General features: G+C 31.3%; 1 protein-coding gene across 3 annotated transcripts in view; it reads left to right on the top strand.

The window, feature by feature from the left end:
* The window catches only part of LOC143236991 (irregular chiasm C-roughest protein-like), a 136,474-nt gene that overhangs the window by 98,593 nt on the left and 14,998 nt on the right, over positions 1 to 22,883 (top strand). For all 3 annotated transcript variants that reach the window (XM_076475767.1, XM_076475766.1, XM_076475765.1), the window contains 3 exons: positions 15,713 to 15,920; positions 18,504 to 18,618; positions 22,556 to 22,698. In XM_076475767.1, the coding sequence (XP_076331882.1) occupies positions 15,713 to 15,920; positions 18,504 to 18,618; positions 22,556 to 22,698 (466 nt within the window). The remainder of the gene's footprint in view (positions 1 to 15,712; positions 15,921 to 18,503; positions 18,619 to 22,555; positions 22,699 to 22,883) is intronic.

Below are 22,883 nucleotides of genomic sequence, written 5' to 3'. Positions count from 1 at the left end.
ATTTGAAGAGTCAGTATTGTTGGTAAGTTTGTAAAACCTTTGTATATAGATCATCAATTGTAATAACTATTTTTATAAACCTTTATTAAAAATTGTATTAAAATATATTTGTATTAAGAAAGATATTTGTGTTTATCCATCTTGTTGGTGAATATCGTAAATTTGATACATATCGGCATTTAATTATCTTCTAAACTTAAATTTAAATTCCAGCTATTTGAAATTAAAATACGTAACGTAATAAACTGAAAGCTCGTAGGAGATAAAGCAAAATACGTAATAAAGGGCATTGGAAGAAGAATGAAATCTCTTCTATTCTATCTATACTAGTCAAACGATTTCTGAGTGATTAAGCATTCTCTGCTCCAGTTGAGTGTTTGTTTGTCATCGGAGGCAAAACCCTCAGGTCTGATTCTTGCCGATTCACTGACAAGACATTTGAGACATTAATTTTCACAAACACAATGAACAATATAATATCTATAAGTGTCTTTTAAAATTGCTATTTGTTCTAAAACTTTGTTATTGCATTGTGAAAAAAATACTAAAATATTATTATTTGCTTAAATTTTGTCTGTTTCAGTTGCAAAAAAGTTTGTTTTATATATTGAAGGTACTGAAATTTTATCTTATTGTTTTCTGTGTTATTATTACATGTTATCTGATAAAGTTTTCATAAAGACACTTCTGTGTTTTCGTATTTGAATACTTAGCATCTTTCCTGTATTAGTTATTCTTATTCATAAAATTAAAGAGTTTTCCTATTTATATATGATTACTGATCTCCATGTCTGATGTGTTTCAACGACAGTAACTGTTTTGACTTCATTTTTATTTTTATCTGTTATATAAAATTTATTGTTGTTTTCACTAACAATCAGATCAAAAATTCCTTCCGGTCAGATACAGCCGTATCGAATTGTTAAGTATTGACCACAAAGTTTGTTTGTTTTTGAATTTCGCACAAAGCTACTCGAGGGCTATCTGTGCTAGCCGTCCCTAATTTAATAGTGTAAGACCAGAGCGAAGGCAGCTAGTCATCACCACCCACCGCCACCTCTTGGGCTATTCTTTTACCAACGAATAGTGGGATTGACCGTCACATTATACACCTCCACGGCTGGGAGGGCGAGCATGTTTAGCGCGACGGGGATGCGAACCCGCGCCCCTCAGATTATGAGTCGCACGTCTTAACACGCTTGGCCATGTAGACCAGAAAGAATTAAAACAATTAATCTTACTCACAGTAAAAAAAAAAAAAAGACGTTTTTCAACCAAATAACATGTGATAGTGTGAAATATTTCTTCTGATAACACAAATATAGCCACGAACTTTTCATCTGCATCCCGACATGCCAACCATTAGGCTACGTCTCGTCCCACTCGAAAAAGAAACAACTTTTTTGATATTATAATGAAAATAATATTCTTACAAGTTCAAGAAATCTAACGAATCATTGAAGGTTAACCCACAAAACAATTTAATAAAGATCTTATAATTACATAGAAGTAAAAATAAAATAATATTATAGTTTAAAAAGAGAGCACTGTTTTTTGTACAGTTGGCAAACTCAATTCTAGCTTAACTTAACTGGAAGCAGCTAACTTAATACTATTTAAGCTCGAAATTACGCAAGTACCTGAGATTAAAACTAAAGCTGTTTTAGATTAAGCTACATTGACATCAAAATCTGTTTATTTTGGAGCTTCTTCTCATAGTCTATAAATATAATAAATATAAGCATTTATGATAGATAATGTGATGGGAGGGTGTCATTTGATTTGCTAATGGGTTTAGAGTTTAGGTACATAAATACTACTGGCAATACGTGTGAGAACGAGAGGGTCAAAGAAATACTTGAAAAGGATTAGTCGTTTGTTTGAAATTAAGCATAAAGGTCAAAATATGCTATTCACGGATATCGAAATCAGTTTCTAGCGTGTAAGTCCAAAACAATATCATTGTGCCACTGGGGAATAATTGAAAAGAAAGCTGCGCCAGTTGAAAAGTGGAATGTATTAAGGTTTTTAAAGTATGAAATCTATAAATGGCAAATAACTAATAAAATTCAACCTACCTTATTTAAACGTTAATTTAAGGCCTATACATCAGGTACGGAATACAATTAAACTGGAGTTCTGAATATAAAGGAAAAAATAAATATAAATGCGGAAACAAAGTAAAACATTAATTGCACATTCCTACGATTATTAATGTTGTTTTCAATTTAAATAAAAGGGTTAGAACATAGAATCACACAGAAAGGTAAAGATCCAAAACTCTAAGTCTTTCGAATAGTTGACTAATTTGTTTCTGTTAATCCGGCATGACCAGAGGGTTAGGGCTCTCCACTCGTATTTTGAGGATTGTGGGTTAGAATCCCCGGTCCACCTAACATGCTCGTCCTTTCAGCCGTTGGAGTGTTATATGTCAGGTCAATCTTACTATTCATAAATAAAAGAGTAGCCCAAAGGTTGGTGGCAGGTGATGATGAGTCGCTGCCTTACATCTTTCTCACACTGCTAAATTAGGGATGGCTAGCGCAGATAACCTTCGTGTATTTTTCCTTGAAATTTTAAAATAAGCAACTTTTTTCTGTTACATTTCGTTTTTTTTTTCGGTTATTTTATGTACAAGTTTCTTTATTTGAAAAGCGTACTAATTTGCCTATATGTTGCATTTGTTTTGAGTTTGCTTGCTTATGATTATTATTATTTACTAATTTGGGCTAAGTGTACTATAACCCATCACGGAAATCAAATTCCAAATATTAGTGGTATAAGCCACCAAGCACGTTTTAATGTAAATAACACTTGGCTGGATTTTACTTGTACCCAAACAGCGGTTTCAATCATTTTGTTATAATGAACTTGTTTACGGTTAATGTTACTTTTATTACTTGAAACTTTAAATATATTTTATTTGATTTTTCATGTTTTTATTCTTACATGATTACACGTCCCAACTACAATTAATATTTGATTTTTGAAATTTACGTTGATTAAACATGTTTATCATATTGCATTTTTCAACCTGAATAGCATCTTATGGCGATATATGGGCTAAACGACAAGGCAAAGACCTCTAGGATGTAGAAATAGACAAACTGTATTTAAATCGAGTGTTCAGAAGGAAAGCAAAGAGTAAACACCATCCGTTATCAACTATTGAATAAATACTGGGATTGATTATCCAAGCTGTTACGCCCAAACAGCTCAAAGTACGAAGTAAAAATTGGTAACATTACCTGTCACCATTATAAAGTCTTTCAATAGCAGAATGTATACAAACCAACGAAAACACCCTACATTTGTTCAATGACACTATATAATTTCTGGTACATTATATTACTAGCGAATGAAGGACTTACGTCAGACAAGTTTGTCAAAATATAATTACATGAAACAATTTTCTTCAACTGATTCATTATTTTTATTATTTACGTTTCATATTTTAACCTGAAATAGAACTGTGATTTTTAATGTGAATGATATATTGTAGAAAGAAGGCTAAATGACTAGACCAGAGACTTCCTGAATACATTAAAAGCAAGTAGCTAGCTTCACCCTTACCTAATGACTAAGCTCTTTCAGCTGCAAAATAGGATTTTCGTTCGCTCTTATTTATACTTCACACACATGGCGTTATATGTTTAACGTTAGACTCCTTGATCCACAATCTGATATATTAACAACAAGGGTAAGCGTAACACATTTCAAGTTGAACAGAATTGTATGCCATAAATGGGTTATAGAACTCCCAGGTTCAGGTTTATTCATCCCTAGTTTAGAAAACCTGATAAGTAACTAAGTATAACTTGCCAGTTATGATGGATTAATTATCAACGCAACAGCCTACATTCAGTAGGAAACAATAGATAGTTAAAATACAGTGCTTAAACGGAAATTGAGTTTATAAAAATACATATTTAAATATGAACTTACATGAACATTAAATCCTGAATTATGAATATATTTTATTAATTTTTAATCAAGCATTTATTTACTAACTGAATAGACGAAATTATAGCAAAGTGTTGCTCCGTAACAAAAATTCAGAATAAACACTTGTTGCCCATGATTTACAGAACAGAGAAACAGAGAGAGAAAAGTTGTGAATTTTATTTTTTAAAGTCTAATGCTACTCAATATATATATTTTTATTGTGCTCTCCACGAGTATTGAAACGAGATTTTTAGCGTTATAAATATTTAAGATCATAGTAGAGTCACCACGGTGTTATGAATGAAATAAAAATTATCTTTGTTGTGTATTAGCACCAAGCTATAAATGGGTTATATGTGCTCTGTCCATTACTATTTAGTGTTGTAAATCGATATATTTATCGAAGACACATAAAAGAAGAAAAAAACAAAAACGAAATGGATATCTGAGATGTGCCCATCACGGGTATCGAAACTTGATTTTCAGCGTTATAATGTCCTAGGGCTTATTAAATGAACCGCTTGGGGCTGAAATAGGTTATCTGCAGTCTGTTCGCCAGGGAGAATCGATTCAATGAATTTAGCGTTTCAAGGCCATAAATACCGCATATCCATTGGGATACAAAAAATAAAAGTAAACTGCCTGTGATCTAAAGGTTTGAAAATTGTAAGATATCTTAGCTCATTTCTTTTCAACTGCGATCCCCAGTACTTTCTTCATTTACTTCTTTTTATATCTTTGTATTGCTCTAAACTCTACACCGTTGTAGTCAATAAGCTAAATATGTCACGTTGCAGCGAAACTGGTAAACAACCTTAAAGAGAGAATAAAACACTATTCAGGGTCAGATGTTACTCGAAGTTATTACCTTATTAACGAAAACTGTTCTTTGTTTATGTTCATTTACTTTGGTGCTTAACAGTTATAAGTTTTTTCTTTGCTGTGTAATTTGTATGTACTAACATAATGACAGTTGTCACATCTTTTCATAAACACTCTGTGGAAAACTATAGATAATTTACTTTTGCTATCGAATTAACTTTTGGTTTTTAAATAAAGTTACATTATAAATTTCTTTTTCTTTTGCAGAACATAATAAATAAATTCAAACACTTTTAAATTTTGTATAACTTCAACTGTATAAATAGCAAAGAAAGAAAAATGTATACACTGCTAGATCACTCTGTAGTGATGTAATTTCAACTAATATCGTGACAATGATCTAGTACATGTTGGAGAAAGTGTGACATATCTTCCACCATGATTTTTTCTGTGATAATTTTGTTCTCATTAAGAATTTCAAATTAAAATTTTCGTTTAAAAACGTAAAATATTTTATGCTTTATTTGATTTTTGATCCTAAAGAACGTGGTTGTTAGAGTTATAAGACTACTAATTATTTACAACTTAATTGAAAATTTGTGTAGCTTAACAAGGTTTGTATAAATACTATAGATTGCGATTCTGTATATCATTATGAAATTTTGATCATGTCTTTGACATAGAAATACTGTGGCGATAAAGTGTATTGAAATTAGTTAAATACATATGACAGTTACGACGTTCCAAAGTAATTTGATTAACAATATTTATTTAAAGAATGTATGCTAACATCAATACAGTCAGTGTAGTATATTTTATATTAAACAATAAAACTTCTTTATCCAATGATGGTGTAACGAGTTTCGACAGAATGCTTAAACCTCCTATCCTCATTAAGCAAAAATCAATTGAGCTATTGACTTTTGATCTTGTTTATTATTCAAATGGCAGTATATCCTGCGGAGGAAGGTATAGGTTAGATTATGGGACAGTGTTGTCTAATGAACTCACGTATAATAAGTGGTCGAAATCTATATAGTTTCACCTAATTTTCAAACATTTTGGAGATTGCTTTACAAAAAAATAAGGATTCCTATTGTAAGTTCGTTGAACTGGTTTTGTGAAAATTTCATTACTTGTATTGCATTTTATCAATAAACTAAACGGTTGTGAAACTAGGTCAAACAAATAGTAAATGTGATCAAAAAGCTTGTCACTTGTCTTTCATTAGGAAGTCTATAAGATAACTAAGGGGTGCACAGAGAATATATGTATAGTTGGAAAATATTAGTATTGGTAGGCGTGATTATAATACAATTTTGTGAAGTTTTTGCAATAATATTCTTGAATAAGGAAGCACATTGTTCTAATAAAATAATAAGTTTGCAAGTAAGGATTTAAAAGCATAATAAATTGTTTTTTTTACTGGGGAGCAGACTACATGTTTGGTTTTGAATTTCGCGCAAAACAACGCGAGAGCTATCTGCGCTAATCGTCCCTAATTTACCAAAGACAAGAGGGAAGGCAGCTAGTCATCACCTCCCATCGCCAGTTCTTGGGCTACTCTTTTACAAAAGAATGGTAAGATTGACTGTCAAGTTAAAATGCCCCCACGACTGAAAGGGCGATCATGTTTGGTGTGACGGGGGATTCGAACCAGCGACCCGCGGATTACGAGTGGAGTGCCTTAACCACTGGCCATGCCGGGCCTCGAACAATTTGTTTCCACAGGTCTAAAGAAGGCACACTGTTGTTCTGTAGAAACTTATACCACATCCCCTAAAATATCTAATTTTTTAAACTTATAAATTGTTGTTTGCTTGCCTATTATAAATACTATTTTATCATTCGTTAGTGCCTGTAAATTATACAAAATTAAAATAATAAATTACAACAAACTAACAGTTACTGAGTTAGAATACCATCAAGCGTCTTGTTTAATCGGCACTGAGTGTATTCTTCCCCATAGTGAAGAGTTTTGGAAAATATGTGTTAGATAAAGACACTAACTTAAGTTTAAAAGACTTAGAAAACGTGTATTTTGGCATGTGTAAAAAAATTATGGTGTATTAATTTTAAAATTTGTGAAACTAAGGTTCATTACTAAAGACAGCATAGAAAACCGGTTACATTGAACTTGGAAGGAGCAGTGAATAGGAAAGATAAATATTGATTCTTAACTTGCGTGCCGTTTACTTAAAGATAAGTACCGCTTTTTTAGAAGTCGCTTACTATGTAATTTGGAACTGTTATCATGGCTGGTTAACTTATAGGCCTTACAGACCCGGTCGTAATGTTTGATGCGTTAAGTAACTCGTCCATTAGAGGTGTGCTTCATTATGTTCAAATGTAAATACACATACATGAATGGAATAACAGGTGCTTTAATCTCACTTTATTGATAGTAAGTTTTAATATTTTTCTTTCAATATTAACGTTTAACTCTTTTAAGTCTTCCTTTTTTCCCACTATTTATCATGATTGGATGTTTTGCAATAGCAAAGCAACACTCAATGTATAATTAAAGAATGTCGCTTTATTACCACAGACAGCTAAGAAAAGTGAATCTTTATTCTCCCAATGGTTGAAGATGCTGCTGATTCAATATTAATTTCTGTATGGTTAGGTGTCTGTGTCAGTGTAATCCGTGTTTCTAGGGCTAGAGATAGGAGGATGATGGGATAGGTTTTGAAATCATAAATTTCTATCTGGTACAATAAAGCTCATTTCCCCTTATAAATTGTTTAGAAATTCTATTATCAGTTTCAAAAACTGCAAGCATTTTTTAAATGACTAAAAAGAAGAAAAAAAAAGCTTCTTTGCTTCCCCGGCCCGGCATGGCCAAGCGTGTTAAGGCGTTCAACTCGTAATCCGAGGGTCGCGGGTTCGAATCCCGGTCGCACCAAACATGCTCGTCCTTCCAGCCGTAGGGGCGTTATAATGTGACGGTCAATCCCACTATTCGTTGGTAAAGAGTAGCCAAAGAGTTGGCTGTGGGTGATGATGACTAGCTGCCTTCTCTCTAGTCTTACACTGCTAAATTAGGGACGGCTAGCGCAGATAGTCCTCGAGTGGCTTTGCGTGAAATTTAAAAACAAACAAACAGTCTTTGCTTCCCCCATCTTCCAAGGGAAAGGAGATGGAGCCAGACCTGAGTGTGTTTTTCTAATTTTTTCTTACTTTGTTGTAGCTATATTTTTCATTCTTCACGTAACAGTTACTTTCTAAGAATAAGGCTTTCTTCAAATGTAGTTTCAAAGTGACCTGATTTTTATAAACCTCAAAATGTTTGAATATGTCAGCTTTATTTAACTAAATATTATGGTTAAGTAGTCAAATTTTATGTTATTAAGCCTCGTAGAAATTGTAAAATTAAACTATTCTGCACATAACAGATTATTAGACTATATGAGTGCTTTTGAGCATTGCGTCTTGTGCACTTTGTTTAATCATCTTGTATTATTTGGTATTATCATGAAGTATAATTTTGTTTATTAGATACACACGACCATTAAAGTTACATGAGTGTTATATTTAGATAGCTTATGTATAGTGTGAGTGTTAAATTTATCTAATTCTAGAAGCAATGGTTTGTCGCAGGTTTGTTTCGGTAACTATACACTAATCATACGTTGTGTGGTTCAATTGTTGTGAATTGACGCTTGCTGTATTATTGCGTCATGTTAATAGAAAGTTGTTTTCGTTGTTTCAATGTAGTATTAATATTGCGTAGTCTGTGAAACGTAGTTCGATTTACTTAGACAAAGCTACTTAAATAGACACGTAGCTATAGAGTGTGTACTTGCGAATTTAATTATAAAGCTTAAAGTGTCAATTTTAAAGTGAACTTATAGCAGAATGTATTGTAATAACAGACTCTAGAAGAATTATTTGTCTTGTTAGTTGGGTTCTAAAGTTACTGAACCCATCTCTGTGTACTTTGATGATAAGAAACAATTATTTGAAGCTCTTCATAGAATTGTGGTAACCGAGACAAATGAAATAATCATAATTTTTTTTTATAATAAATATAGCAGAGGAAAATATTTCATTTGTCATTTGTGTTCTAAATTATCTGAACCAATTGTGTTCGTTTCAATAAAAGAAATAACTATATAAAGCTCTTGATACATCTGTAGTGATTAACCGTGTAATGAACATTTGTATATATTATTGACGTGCTTTAACATATTTTAAGGCACGTGGATAGTGTGCTTTTTGTTTATCATCGATATTTATCGCCAACAAGTCACAGCCATCTGTCCCCCGCTAGTACAGCGGTACGTCTCCGAATTTACAACGCTAAAATCAGGGGTTCGATTCCCCTCGGTGGGCTGAGCAGATAGCCCGATGTGGCTTTGCTATAAGAAAAACAAACAAACAAACACAACCATCTACAGTAAAGAATCCGTCACATATACACGTACCTAAAAACAGTATGGTTTATAGGTTAAACGAAGATTTGCTGAAAACTTAGTAAAACATTTGAGCAAGAACAAATTTAAAAAGCAGATTTTTTCATGAAAAAAAACAACAAAAACCTTCTTTTTGAAAAATTAAGACCAACCACGCATTGATAATAAACATAAGTGATTTCACGAGTGTAGAAAAAACTCATAATTTGCCCACTTCTTCATATTATTAAAATGAGGCCTGGCATGGCCAAGCGCGTAAGGCGTGCGACTCGTAATCCGAGGGTCGCGGGTTCGTGCCCGCGTCGCGTTAAACATGCTCGCCCACCCAGCCGTGGGGGTGTATAATGTTACGGTCAATCCCACTATTCGTTGGTAAAAGAGTAGCCCAAGAGTTGGCGGTGGGTGGTAATGACTAGCTGCCTTCCCTCTAGTCTTACACTGCTAAATTAGGGACGGCTAGCACAGATAGCCCTCGAGTAGCTTTGTGCTAAATTCCAAAACAAACAAACAATCATATTATTAATGCTCACAAGCTTACAATAAAATAACAACTGAATATTTTGCATCAAAACCTAGACAGGTATATTATGCTAACCGCTGCAAACATCTCTGACTTATTCGAAAGTTGAATGTTTTTCACTGAAAGTTGATTTACATGGTTATAAATACGTAATAGATGCTGTGTTGTATTGAGTGACTGCATTTTCTACTTGACGCGTATTAAATGAGTCTTTATAATAAACTTCGGGCAAAGTGCCACCTGAGTCGGTAATAATTATTTTAAAAGATACAGAGATTTATTTAAAGCACTGTTCTTAGACTATTTATTTTATTTCTAATGGTAAAATTTTACTTGCACTCAGTTAACGTTGTGTCCTACTCTAAGCATATATTAGTCCATTGTTGTGTATTAACATACAAGATAATTAAAAACTAATAATTTAAAATCTACAAATAGGGATCACACAGGAATTTTACAAAACAAATAATAAGTAGTTTTAAATTTAATTCGTTCTCCTTAATTTTCTAATGATGCAAAATTTTCTGTTTTTCATTTTTCGTCTAAACAGTCAGTGTTTTCCTAATGAATCAATAAATTGAAAACTACAACACATTCATTAACTAGATTTTGCTGTTGCATATTGTTCTTCCAGTTGCTACTTTTCATCCTTACTACAATTTTCTGTGTTTAAATGGAATTCCATGACCTATATTTCAGCAAGTTTTTAACAATGAAAGATTACCATAGTGGATATTCTTACTCAGACGACAATGGTGAATCTTTCTATTGTTTCTTATTCTTAACAAAAATTATGATTGCGTGTTTATGATTTATTACTGCTGCAAATAGCACCATTTTGTATAGCTTTTGCTATTTTTACATAGTTGTTTTTAAGGTAGCATTTGTAAATGTTGTCAATAGTTGTCAACTTACACTAAATGTGTCACTTGGTTTTGTTCTGCATGCGTTATTTGTGTTGTCATATTGTAACAACAGCAAGATGTTGAAGAACATACATATTTAAGCATGTTATTGCGTTTGTTTACACTGCAATAATCTACGTTCTATTATCTTAGAAGAATCATTATTCTGTTTTAATGAGATTGATTTGATCCTGCTCGTCTTTTGTTACATTACTCTGTGATAATGATGAAAGCCGGTTCTTAAATTTGTGATAATACAATCTTTGCCTTCAAGATGATCTGTTTGTTGTACAGGATGTTCGGAAAGTCACTGTGCAGTTTTGTCTGTTAATAAATATATAAATGCACAGTGACTTTCCGAACACCCTGTAGTTCCATATCAGTACATAGATTTATTCTTTGTTGTAAATTTATCATTTATTTTTAATACATTGAATGTGGTTGTTGAGTGGAAAAAAGCCGAAGCAACCATAAAATATGGAAAAACATATTACATTTAGTTGAATGCATATAAAGGTATGTATAGGAATTTTGTGCTAGATAGAAAGTTTTCTAACTTAACCATTAAATTTTCCTAATATTAAAAAAAAACACCAGTAAACTTATCATCCATTCTCATTAATTAAGTCAGATGTCTTACAGAACAATAATTAATAACTCTCTAATTAATTCTCTTAATTTAAACTATTTTATTTTTGTAAAAATATTTAATATCTCAATAGCCGCATATCACAGTTAAAATGAATATTGTTAACTTTATGTGAGGACATTATAAGGGTTTTGCAAATCGTTCTGAATTTTCAAGTGTAGAATAAATACATAGAGACATTTCTAAAAATGAGGAGTTACAGATTTCTTCATTTGAGAGTTTAAACCTCCAGCAGTTAATAAAGCCTCTGCATCTATTTTTGCATAAATAAATTAAGAAACATTTCGCAGATCAAGGAGATCAAATAACAAATATTTTAAGTAACGATTTCACAACTTAGTAGACTTTATAAAGCTTTTATTTCAATTTATTATTCGGCGCCAAGATATTAACATAAGCTTTTATTCATTTGTTTCCATATTTTTAATTAAGACTGTAGTGAATACAATCTTCGATAAATAAAACAGCGAAAATATGCCGTTGTTATAAACTAGTTGTGAAGCTGTTACTTAAATCAAATAATTGAAAACACATAATAAAGAAACACCGCTACTTAAGAATCAGGATAGGAATCGTAATTGGTTACTGTATACGGTATTTAACAGGAAATGAACTCAGTTTTGGTGATGATTCAGGCAGGATTCTGTTACTAGCATTCGCTAGTATAAATCCAGTGAGAGATTGCTAGTAATTTTCGAACTCGAATGTTAGTCACGATACGGAGGTATCTAAGGCATATTTTGAATGTTATTAACATGACGCACTAAATGAGGGCGTATTCATTACCAATGTACATAGTATAATGCTGTTTAGAATGTCGCAAAATATCAAGTGATTCATAACTCACTTAACTATCGCCAACAGAACAAGTTTAGACTTGCTGAAACATTCTACCTCCAAAATACTGATTTTACCATTGTTCATGGTTGAATTGGCAATCGTATTGATTACGAAACGAATAATAAATAGCAATATTGTTATTTTGCACTATTTTTTCTTTTAATTTTAACACTCAAGGCACAGTGCAACTGACCTTTGCATACACAATTCTTATGAATGACTAATAGACTAAAACTATCCTGCAAAAACAAGCAGTAAGGACATTTTTGCTTAATGTTTATGTGAATTCTTTCATCGTGATACCTTACTAAAGTCATCAATGATGGGTTTATTTTATGGATTTGTTCCACAATATGGTACTAAGTTTGAATCGATATACCAAAAGTAAGTAGTTTTGACAACTGAGTCTATATTTCATAATACTGCATTCAGCATAATTTACCATCTAAAAACTACTTCCGTTGTATATTTAAATATGAGAAGATGGATTGAAATGTCTAAGATATTCATAAGTCCATTGAAGCATTACACTACACATACGATAAATCAATGTAAAATTCAGAGGGTAACTACTTATTGCAACTGTGGACGTGCTTTAACCCAATATTTGTGAGAATTTATTGTGTAAGAAAGTAGTAAACTAAAAGTCAGATACAAATGATACACGATGAGAAAGATATATCGATATTTCTAACTGAAGCAAGTCATCAACAAACTGAGGTATTTTATACCTTAACTTATGAGATGGACCATGAGTTAAAAGTGGAAGATTACAAAGGTAATTTACTATATGAAACAAGATCGTATTTTACCTTTATTCTATTGTATTTCGTATAAAAGGAAAAAATCAACTTGTACAATTTGGTGCTGCAAAACATTGCAATTAAAAATAAACATTTATATAAACAAATATGTTAATATAGAGTCTAACAGATTTATGATATACGTTTATTTTAATATCTACGTTTGTTCCATTTTAATGCATGTAACGTATATTGTTAAATGTGTATTGCAAAATTCATGCCTGTTCTTTAAACTTATAGAATATTTTCGAGTGTAAGAATCAACAATATATGTTTTACAAAAGCACTAGTGTATCATCAAAAATTGTTTCCAAGTGAATTTTCTAAAATCTCGCTTAATGAGTGCAAAAACTAGCTATTGCAAGATATTTTAGAATATTGTTTGGTTTCCTACAGTCAGTATACTATAAGCCTCAGAAGCTATAAATGTGGTAAACACTTATTAATACGAAAACTATAAATATTTGTCCAGGAACGTTTGTAGATTTTGAACATTACAAATTTCAGTGAATTAACTTCGAATGTTAATATTTCAAAAAATAAGCTTGTAAACCGTGCTGTGTCAAACAAGGATAGAGCTAGCTAGCAAGTGAAATGTATCTGTGAATTTTGCGCTACGTGAACCGTCGACAAATATTCAGCTTCAGACCAGATAGAGGATTTAATATTGTTTGTAAGTTTGTAAAACCTTTGAATATAAATTAAAACTAAGTAAGTCGATAAAAGTTTCAGTTCTAGACTAGATAGAAGAGTGAGTGTTGTTTGTAAGTTTGGAGAACTCTTGTATATAAACCGTTGTTATCAATTGTATTAATATTTGTATATTAAAGCACAAATGATTAAGAAAGGAAATCGTTAGCAAATATAATAAATTTAATTCACATCGACAGTTAATTAACTTATAAATTACCATTCCGACTACTTTAAATCGCATTACGTGACGTACGTAACATAATAACTCGAAAACTCGTTCGAGATAAATTATAATACATAATGCATGTTTTTGCAATACTTTAGACTTTAACAACGTTGAATGGGAAAAAATACAAGGCCTTGTCACTTTCAGTTTTGAAATAATGCTGTGCATAACATCTTGGGCTGGATGTGGCCTCATAGTTAAGGTCCAGGAACTTGAAAATCTATGACTTGTACCACGTTGCTATTAAATGGTGTTCCACACTATGTGGATGGAGAAGTGTCAATAGTAAACAGTCAAATTCCATGTTCTCATGCTAATCAGTTCTACGTTACAGATGGTTAACTCCATGTTTTGCATAAAAAACATTTCAGGTCAAAAATATTAAATATTTTTCCTGAGTTCTAATCATGTAAGTAATATGGATCTGTAAAAAAACTGAACAAAACAACAAATGATTTCAATTATTAAACCAATCACCACAATGGACAAATAACATGTTAGAATGCATTTGTTGGTGATTTAACTCTTTTCTCAGCGCACACGGGCCCGGCATGGCCAGGTGGTTAAGGCATTCGACTCGTAATCTGAGGGTCGCGGGCTCGAACCCCTGTTACACAAAACATGCTCGCCCTTTCAGCCTTTGGGGCGTTGTAATGTGATAGTTACTCCCACTATTCGTTGGTAAAAGAGTAGCTCAAGAGTTGTCAGTGGATGGCGATGACTAGCTGCCTTCCCTCTGGTGTTACACTTTTAAATTAGGGACGGTTAGCGCAGTTAGTCCTCGTGTAGCTTTGCGCGAAATTAAAAAAAACAAATTCTTGTTTCCTTCTTTAGAATGTCAAGATGAAACCACAAACGAAAAAATAAACGGCATATACAAGTCCACTACTTCACTTTTTGACTTATTAACACCAGCATCTGACTGAAGAAACATTATGCTTTATTATAATTTAAACACTATTTTTTAGAATGCATGTTATTGTTTGTCGTAAACCACCTGCTTCTTCTTATTTCTTTTGTTTTCACAAATACTTTTCCAGTTCAATAATATTTGTATTACCAGCGTTTTCATAAACAAACAAATAATTTTCAGTTATACTACTTCATATAATATAGTAATCACTACTGTAATATGAAGAAATACGACGACCTTCTTAACATTTTGGATAATACCACTTTCCTCAACGTTTCTGTACTTTCCAAGTAGGTAGTTGTACAATAAAATTAGGACAAGGTGGTATATAAATTTCATGTTTGTACCTGATACTACTCTCATTCTAAAGAAGAAAAATTGTAAAATCCTTCATTTTCTGTGCAAAATACACAATGGGCGTCAGTAGTGGTATTAATTTTAATATTCAAAATGTTTTATTTAAATGATTTTCTTTGTGACTCATAGTTTATTAAAGACCCTGAAACATACACACTCAAACAGCTGCAATCTAAAATATGACGACAAATCTGGTTAAAACACATCTTACAAATTAACTATATTATAAACATATGATGAATATTAACATAATTAAGTTTTTGTCTCGCTTATTTTAGCAGGAAACAATACCATCTTCAATCGAGGGGCATACTTATTCCAACATATTTCAGGTTAACCTGAAGATGACGTAAGAAGGTCGAAACTTTGTTCTCTGTTTTTTTAATAAAATTGTTAATACCCGTACCACTTGACCTGTGATATTTTTTTACTTCAAGTGGGTTTCTTCATCACGAATATTTCATTTAGCTAATGGTTTCATTCTTTTATAATTAAACGTATGCAAAGACGGTTATTTTGAAATAACTAATCATTCGCTATAGTGTGAAATCACAATGAGATCATTGAAATATGTGGATTGTTTTGCTGGAAAATATAGTATTTCAGAGTTTGTTTTCTTTTCAGCTATCGTGGCTGGATGGGGAAGGAGACGTAGTAACCAGTAATACAGAATACGAAACACGTGTGCTTAGTGACGCGAAACGAGCCAACGCCATCCTGAAATTGGAACTGACACCAGCACGGAAGCACCACATGAAAAATTTCACCTGTCGGTCAGAAAATCCAGCTTTAAAACAACCAGCCTTTGCAACTATAAGACTGGAAGTGAAATGTAAGTAGAAATTACATATATATATAGTGATTTCCCAAAAAAATGTTTTTTTACATGATATTCAACTAAAGTTGAAGTTGAAATAATCGATCTAGACGAGTACAGTTTAATCTGATATTCGTTAAATTGTTTTTTATTGAAGCACAAAGCTACACAAAGGACTCTGTGCTCTGCCTACCACAGATATGGAAACACGGTTTCCAGCAGTATACTGCTGTCCGCAGACATTCCGCTGTGCTGCTGGAGAGCTATGATTCTTTGAAAACCAGAATGTCTGTTATTATTTTATGTAAGGGATTTTCAAATGTAAAAGTGAATAATTTGAATAATTACTGAATTTATACCGATTGTTTGTTTGTAATTCAGCACAAAGCTACACAATATGCTATATATGGTGTGCCCACCACAAGTATCGAAACCCGGATTACAGGGTTGTAAGTCCACAGACATTCCGCTGTGCCGCTGTGGGCTGAATTTATAGAACCATTGAAATACTGGAAAGATCTAAACTGCATCATAATAGTCATGAAGTATCCATGAATATGAATTTTTTGCAGAAGATAAATATAAATTATCTAGCCAATTTATAATATATTTGAAAGAATAATTAACTGAACCTGTTGTCATTCTTTATGAAGCACAGCTAAATTTAGATAATTCAGAGAGTATGCAACAAAACGTTACTACTTTTATACTCTAATTATAATTTTTCGCTATTGTACCAGTGCCATGACAATGTTTATTAGTTTGTTTCTTTACTGTGAAAAGTACTGTTGTTGAGTTACAACATGTTTTTCTTTTAAATAATGTTTCAGTACCGTTTTTATCAAACAGAATGAATCTGGTCTGTGGTAAAAAAAAGTAAATTCTATGTATCATGATCATTATGCCAAACATAATACATCTAAAGCCTGATAACATGGAAATTGTTTTTATTATGTGATCTTTTGGTACATTCCTTTTTATCTTACCAGGTTATCAAATATGAAATAACTAGCATATGATAAAATAAAAACCATGCGTATAATATTGTTCCAATACCCTTTTTTATTTCTTGACTAAATATAACATAACGTGCCTTAAGTTAATGAATCAAAACACATTACAACGCTAAGAATGTTTTAAACGAAATTTGATTTATGAGTACCAGTAGAAAAAGGTTTGGATTCCTTTGACTTAGATGTATTTTTATTTAATTATTTGTCTCCAAGTTGAGCACTAATGGCGTGCATTTGATATGTAGAAGACAAAATTTATGCTATCATATTAGTAACCGAAAAGTAATATGGAATAGTGGTTAATTGGTATTTGACTAAATGTTCTTTTGAGACATAAAATATTAATTGGAATTTCTCTTGTGATATTTTCTTTTTCAGACCATTTATATCATATTATCAAATATTTCAGAGTTTAAGATATATACAGTATACGAAAAAATAAGTTTTATTTTTATTAATATTTACTTTAATTACATAATTATAGAGTATATTTGTATTTTAAACGCTTTTGAATAAATGTCTACAAAATGCAGTAACAAAGTTAACAGTTTTAATATTGTAAGTTTGTTTTTTTATTGAAACTGTTTGAAATACTAAATAAAAAATCAATATCTACTCCTTCAAACGAAAGGACAAACATAAAATAGCATAGTTTGGACGTAGAAACAAATTATTAAAGATGTATTATCTACAGAACTGGCTTACTTAAAAAATACACAGTTGAGAGACTATGTTGATTCCTCTGTTATCTTAGTTTCGCTTCTAGATAATTCCATGATACTAGTCACACTGTTAAAATGTGTTACCTATAACAGTATAATATGGTGTGAAAGCTTGAAGAAATTTTTACTCACTTTTAATACCCGTCATATTTTTCATTAACAATATCTACTGATGAAGAGAGTTTAATGTAATAATAGAATAAACCTTTAACAAATGTTTTACGTTATTTTTTTATATTTATAACATTTCACTCCACCCATTAGGAAACCCGGACATCTGAAAAAACAAAAAACAAACTTCTCTCCAAAAATGGTTGATTCATGAAGTTCGTAACTTGGTTAAAGCCATTAAATTTGCACCATAGCGACCGTTTAAATTTGGAGCAAAGATCCACGTGTTCGCTAGTACTCTTGTCATATCCAGAATATAAAACTTTTTAACGTTTGTAGTACGGTACTTTTCGCTTAAAACAGAACACAAACTATATATATGGTTAGTATTTAATACATATTGTTTTAAAACTATTTTATAACGTTTACCTTAGTTCCAACATAACCAGTTGAAAATTGTGAAACATTCAATCCTAAAACATATAAAAAAATCATTTTAGAAACACACCAGTAATATTTTAGTTATGGCAAGTAAGACCTATTTTTCAAATATTTATGTACTGCACATCAAAGTAGTTAAAACATCTGTAATAGTAGTGCAAACAATCGATAATGCGCAAGATGATTTTTTCTTAGATGTCATTTTTTTAATGTCAAATAGCAAAAACATACTTGAGAAACTGCATATATCTGTATAGATATGTATATTCCTTCTTCGACTTATCTACAGCATCACTTCATTTAAATTTCAGATGCTCCAGAAGTGAGCCTTTCAGCTCTTAATGCAAACCTTGTAGAATATGACAATGTTCAACTATACTGTGAAGTGGAAGCCAACCCTATGGATGTTGTTTATAAATGGTATAGGTACGCTAAAAATCAGTTATATTTATGAATGACATTTTCACAATTTGAAAAGGAAAATGATTGGAAGAAATCTTAAAGCTGAATTTATAGTAATTTAACGAACTCTATTGCATAAATTATTTTAGTTTGCTTATACGAACTTATTATTTCAATCTAGAAAAAAATAATTATTCCATGATAAAATTAGTAACATACTTCATAATGTAACGTAATTTAAAAAAAACAACAACAACATACTAATATAAATTAAAACTTGGAAATCCAAGTCCTTAAAAACTGGTTAGACATTAATACAAGGTGATCTACGTAATTTTATGAACTTTAATTCTAGGTATTTGGTTTATCCTACTGTACCTTTATTATATTATTTATTAAAAATAATTAACCAGTAAAATAGTTAACATATTTATTATTATTATAAGTAAACAAAATATTTCATTTAACATTACGTTTCACATCTCTGAAGCTAACTAACAGTTTATAGCTTAATCAAAGCAAAGTTATTATGTATGTAGAAACGGCTGGTTTGGGTTGAGAAAACTTTTATATAGAGAGCAAACAACGTTTCGACCTACTTCGGTGAACCTGACGACGACCGATGAAGGTCGAAACATTGTTCGCTCCTCTATATACAAATTTTCTCAACCCAAACCAGCCGTTTTTACATATATATTTTTCTACAAGTGGGTTTTCTCGTCATCACTGATTAAAGCAAAGTTATCGCTTTCAGGGTCAGTTGGATAAAGAGACATAAGAAAAGATCGATGTAAACATAGATCGGTTTACTTAATGTCGTATGAGCCTTTTAAAAATGATTAGCATACAAAATAATTTTAATTAGTTTTGTTTTTGCAACATGTTTAAAATGCGTATATAACACTAAATGTGAAATTTGTTTTAAAAAGTTATTTTCACTAATTTATATATTTATTCGTAGAACCACGTACTGAGCCTTTGATTTGTTACAATTACATTCTGATGTGATACCCATATGCTGCATTTCAGTTCTGTATTTAATATGTGGAAAATGTAATTCCTTAATTTAAAAGTTGTTGCTAACGTTTATATATCTTATCATGCGTTTCTAACACCTCTTCAATAGAAAGTCGGATTTCACAATGACTGAACAACAAAGCGAGACCATTGAAATGTGACTGGCTCATCGTTCACTTTTCGTAAATTGATTTTCACCTTTCTTAATTTTCAAAAATATTGCATTGCTCAACATGTCGTCACAGAAAGAATAACAGCTTCGAAATAGTTCTTATGTTACAATAAAAGACCCCATCCATTGTAACCAAGCTTCAAATGTTTACATAGGCTTTCTACAACCGGATTACTCTTCTCTCTAGCGTTTACAGAAATTGACTTCTGCTTTCAAGTTGTTCAACTTTCCAGAAACATCTTGCTCATACACATATACACAATGAAGTATTTGATTAACATGGAAATAATCTAATAATACAGATTTGAAATATGCTATGATGTGGTATAACACAGTAGATTTTCTTCAGTTTTATTGTACACTGGCTTGAAAATTTCGTACCAAGACATAATATGCTTGTGGGTTAGAAGAACTGTAGTTTAGCTTTCTTATATGCCCGAATATATAATTATTTTATCATTTACGTCTTCAAGTCTGCAGTACACACTATTGAAAATTACACCAAACCTCTCTGTGAGTAGAGTCGTGAAGGTTTTCACTAATCTGCAAAAAACAGAAGACACTGATTCCTAAATATAAATAGTTGACGAGATAGCTGAACCTTCACTGACACAATAAAGTAAAATAATTCTAATAAATACAAAAACCATATAATTTAGTGGAATAAAATTTTAAACACGTAATTCCTAGAATGACATAACAGCTGAGAGTATTTCTTCGAATGTGAGGATAGATTCATGATGACATATCGACTTTGTTTCACAGATATACTTTCCTTGAATCAAATCTTGGGCTCTTTGTGGCTTTCTGACGAACTACAATTTTCATTATAACCTGAATTCTAAGAGATTTTAGAGAAGAATTAAACATTGATAGATTATCAAATGTTATCTGTGAGGGTCCTCCATTCATTAGATGTACAAAACTCACAAATAATAAATCATTTATTCATTTCATTTCATTCATGTTTACATATCTTGTATGGTTAACTTTAACTTTTCAACTCCACACAACTGTTATTTTTTATAATTTTTATTCTTTTCATACTTTGTCTTCAGACGACTTAATTATATCGCTTCAAGTATTTTATCTCATGACATTGTTTGAAGAAGTACTTAAATGATATTTGAACACCTGATCATCACCATCAACTCTGTATCATAATAAGGTTGTAAAGTCACATTAAATTTGATTATTTAGACTTAAACTTTTAGCAAATTTATAAAGTTTAGTTCCCCTTCATCACATTGCCTCCTACGTGCAGTATTTTATCAGTCACGTACCAACACTGTTTGCATAAATGGAACAATGTGCTTATGGCTCCAATAAACTGTCTTATTTTAGTGGTTATTAAGTCGAACTGAGACATTACCCACCTTCTTTGGAAATCATTTTTTACTTTCTTTTTATTATATATGACAGACTAATTGAAGTCATATCTTATTTAACAAATTTTAAGCTCATGTTATGCTATGTGGCTTCTATGTAAAGACTGTGAGCAAAGTGTTCCATTAGACCGAAACAAATACACGGTTAAAAGCGGTACTCTTTTCATTTTGTAACTTTATCTCAATAATGGAAAGTATTGAAACGAAATGAATATATTAAACATTTTTTATGACTAAACAGGTACTGTTGAAGGTGGGAAATAATACTTAGTTGATGAAGTCTACGGTTTTATTAATTACACGTGCACATCGTTATCTGCTAGATATAATATTTCCAGCATAACACTTTCCCACACCTGCAATTACAGACGTAGTTGGGTTATTAGGCATTATTTCTTATGCAGGTTCATGTTATAGTTGAAATCGAACCTTAAATGTTAGGATTAGGCTTTGAAATTGATTACCTAATACTACATTCTCTCAAAACTGTTTAAACATTTAAAATAATAAACCATTTACACGAACTACATTTGCTATACCTTCCTTCCTACTGCTTACTGTTTATGTTCTTATTATTTATTTCGAAAACCCAAAATAATTGGGGTATTTTTCTTTTTAATAGGCATATTCACAGTTTACGTAAATACAGTCACGATACTGATTACTCATGAAACAAACCGGTGCACTACTTATGCATAGTCTTCACTTTGTATTTTAGAAATCCTAGAAGATTTTTGATTCCTCGAGATGATTATTTACTTTTTTTCACATTAGTATAATTTTCAAAACGTTGTGAGAACACATGTAATAAATCACTGACAAGTTACTTTACTGGTACAATGTCTTTGTGTGTGTACAGTAACTTAATTTTCACTTCACATTATACTTATAAAGGAATTATGAATGAACAATAAACTGTGAATTGCAACTCAATAGGCTTTTCTCAAACTATAATATAGTTTCAAGCTTAATATTTTTTGGTTGATTTTTCGGCTATTTGTTATATGTTTTGGATATTTTAAAATATTTTTAACAGTAAAAAAAATATACATAAAATGCATAGCTCTGTTTCTTCCCTTCAATCAATCCCTGTTTGGATTCTGAGTTTGGAGAAAGTTTAGAAGAAGTAAATAGTTTTTATTATTTTAAATTCGAAATTACTTTGATAACATACAAACAAATGTCACTCAGAACAACACATTAAAATATATTTTTTTATTTTAAGAATTTTTTTCTATTTTTAAGATGTTTTATTTCTAGAATAAACCAAAGTAAAAAAATTTAAAAAATAGTATCATGAAAAAGATACGAATGTGTTTATTTATTCATTAGATCTGCACATTTCTGGAGTAATTCAGTAACTGTATATTTTTTTTTAATTCAGAAATAACGAAATAATTGTTGGTGATCATACCACTCATCTCTTGATAAACAGACTTGGACGTGAATATAACAACAACAACATCAGTTGTGAAGTCAGCAATTCGGTTGGCAAGAGTGGATCTACAGTAGTGTTGAATGTATTATGTGAGTATCTTTCTATATGGCAGCAATTATCCTTGGGATCAGTACTGAATAAACTACTAATGCATTTGTAATTTTATTAACAAATATTACACAGATGGAATGCAATTACTATTTAGTTCCAATTGAAATAGTGAATGACATTTCATGGAAATAAATATAAACAAGCAACTTCTGGATAAATAACA

The sequence above is a fragment of the Tachypleus tridentatus genome, chromosome 13 (genome assembly GCF_004210375.1).
Source record: "Tachypleus tridentatus isolate NWPU-2018 chromosome 13, ASM421037v1, whole genome shotgun sequence".
NCBI classification, from domain to species: Eukaryota; Metazoa; Arthropoda; class Merostomata; order Xiphosura; family Limulidae; genus Tachypleus; species Tachypleus tridentatus.
The sequence above is the reverse complement of the archived record's forward strand: the minus strand, read 5'-3'. Positions and strand labels throughout refer to the sequence as shown.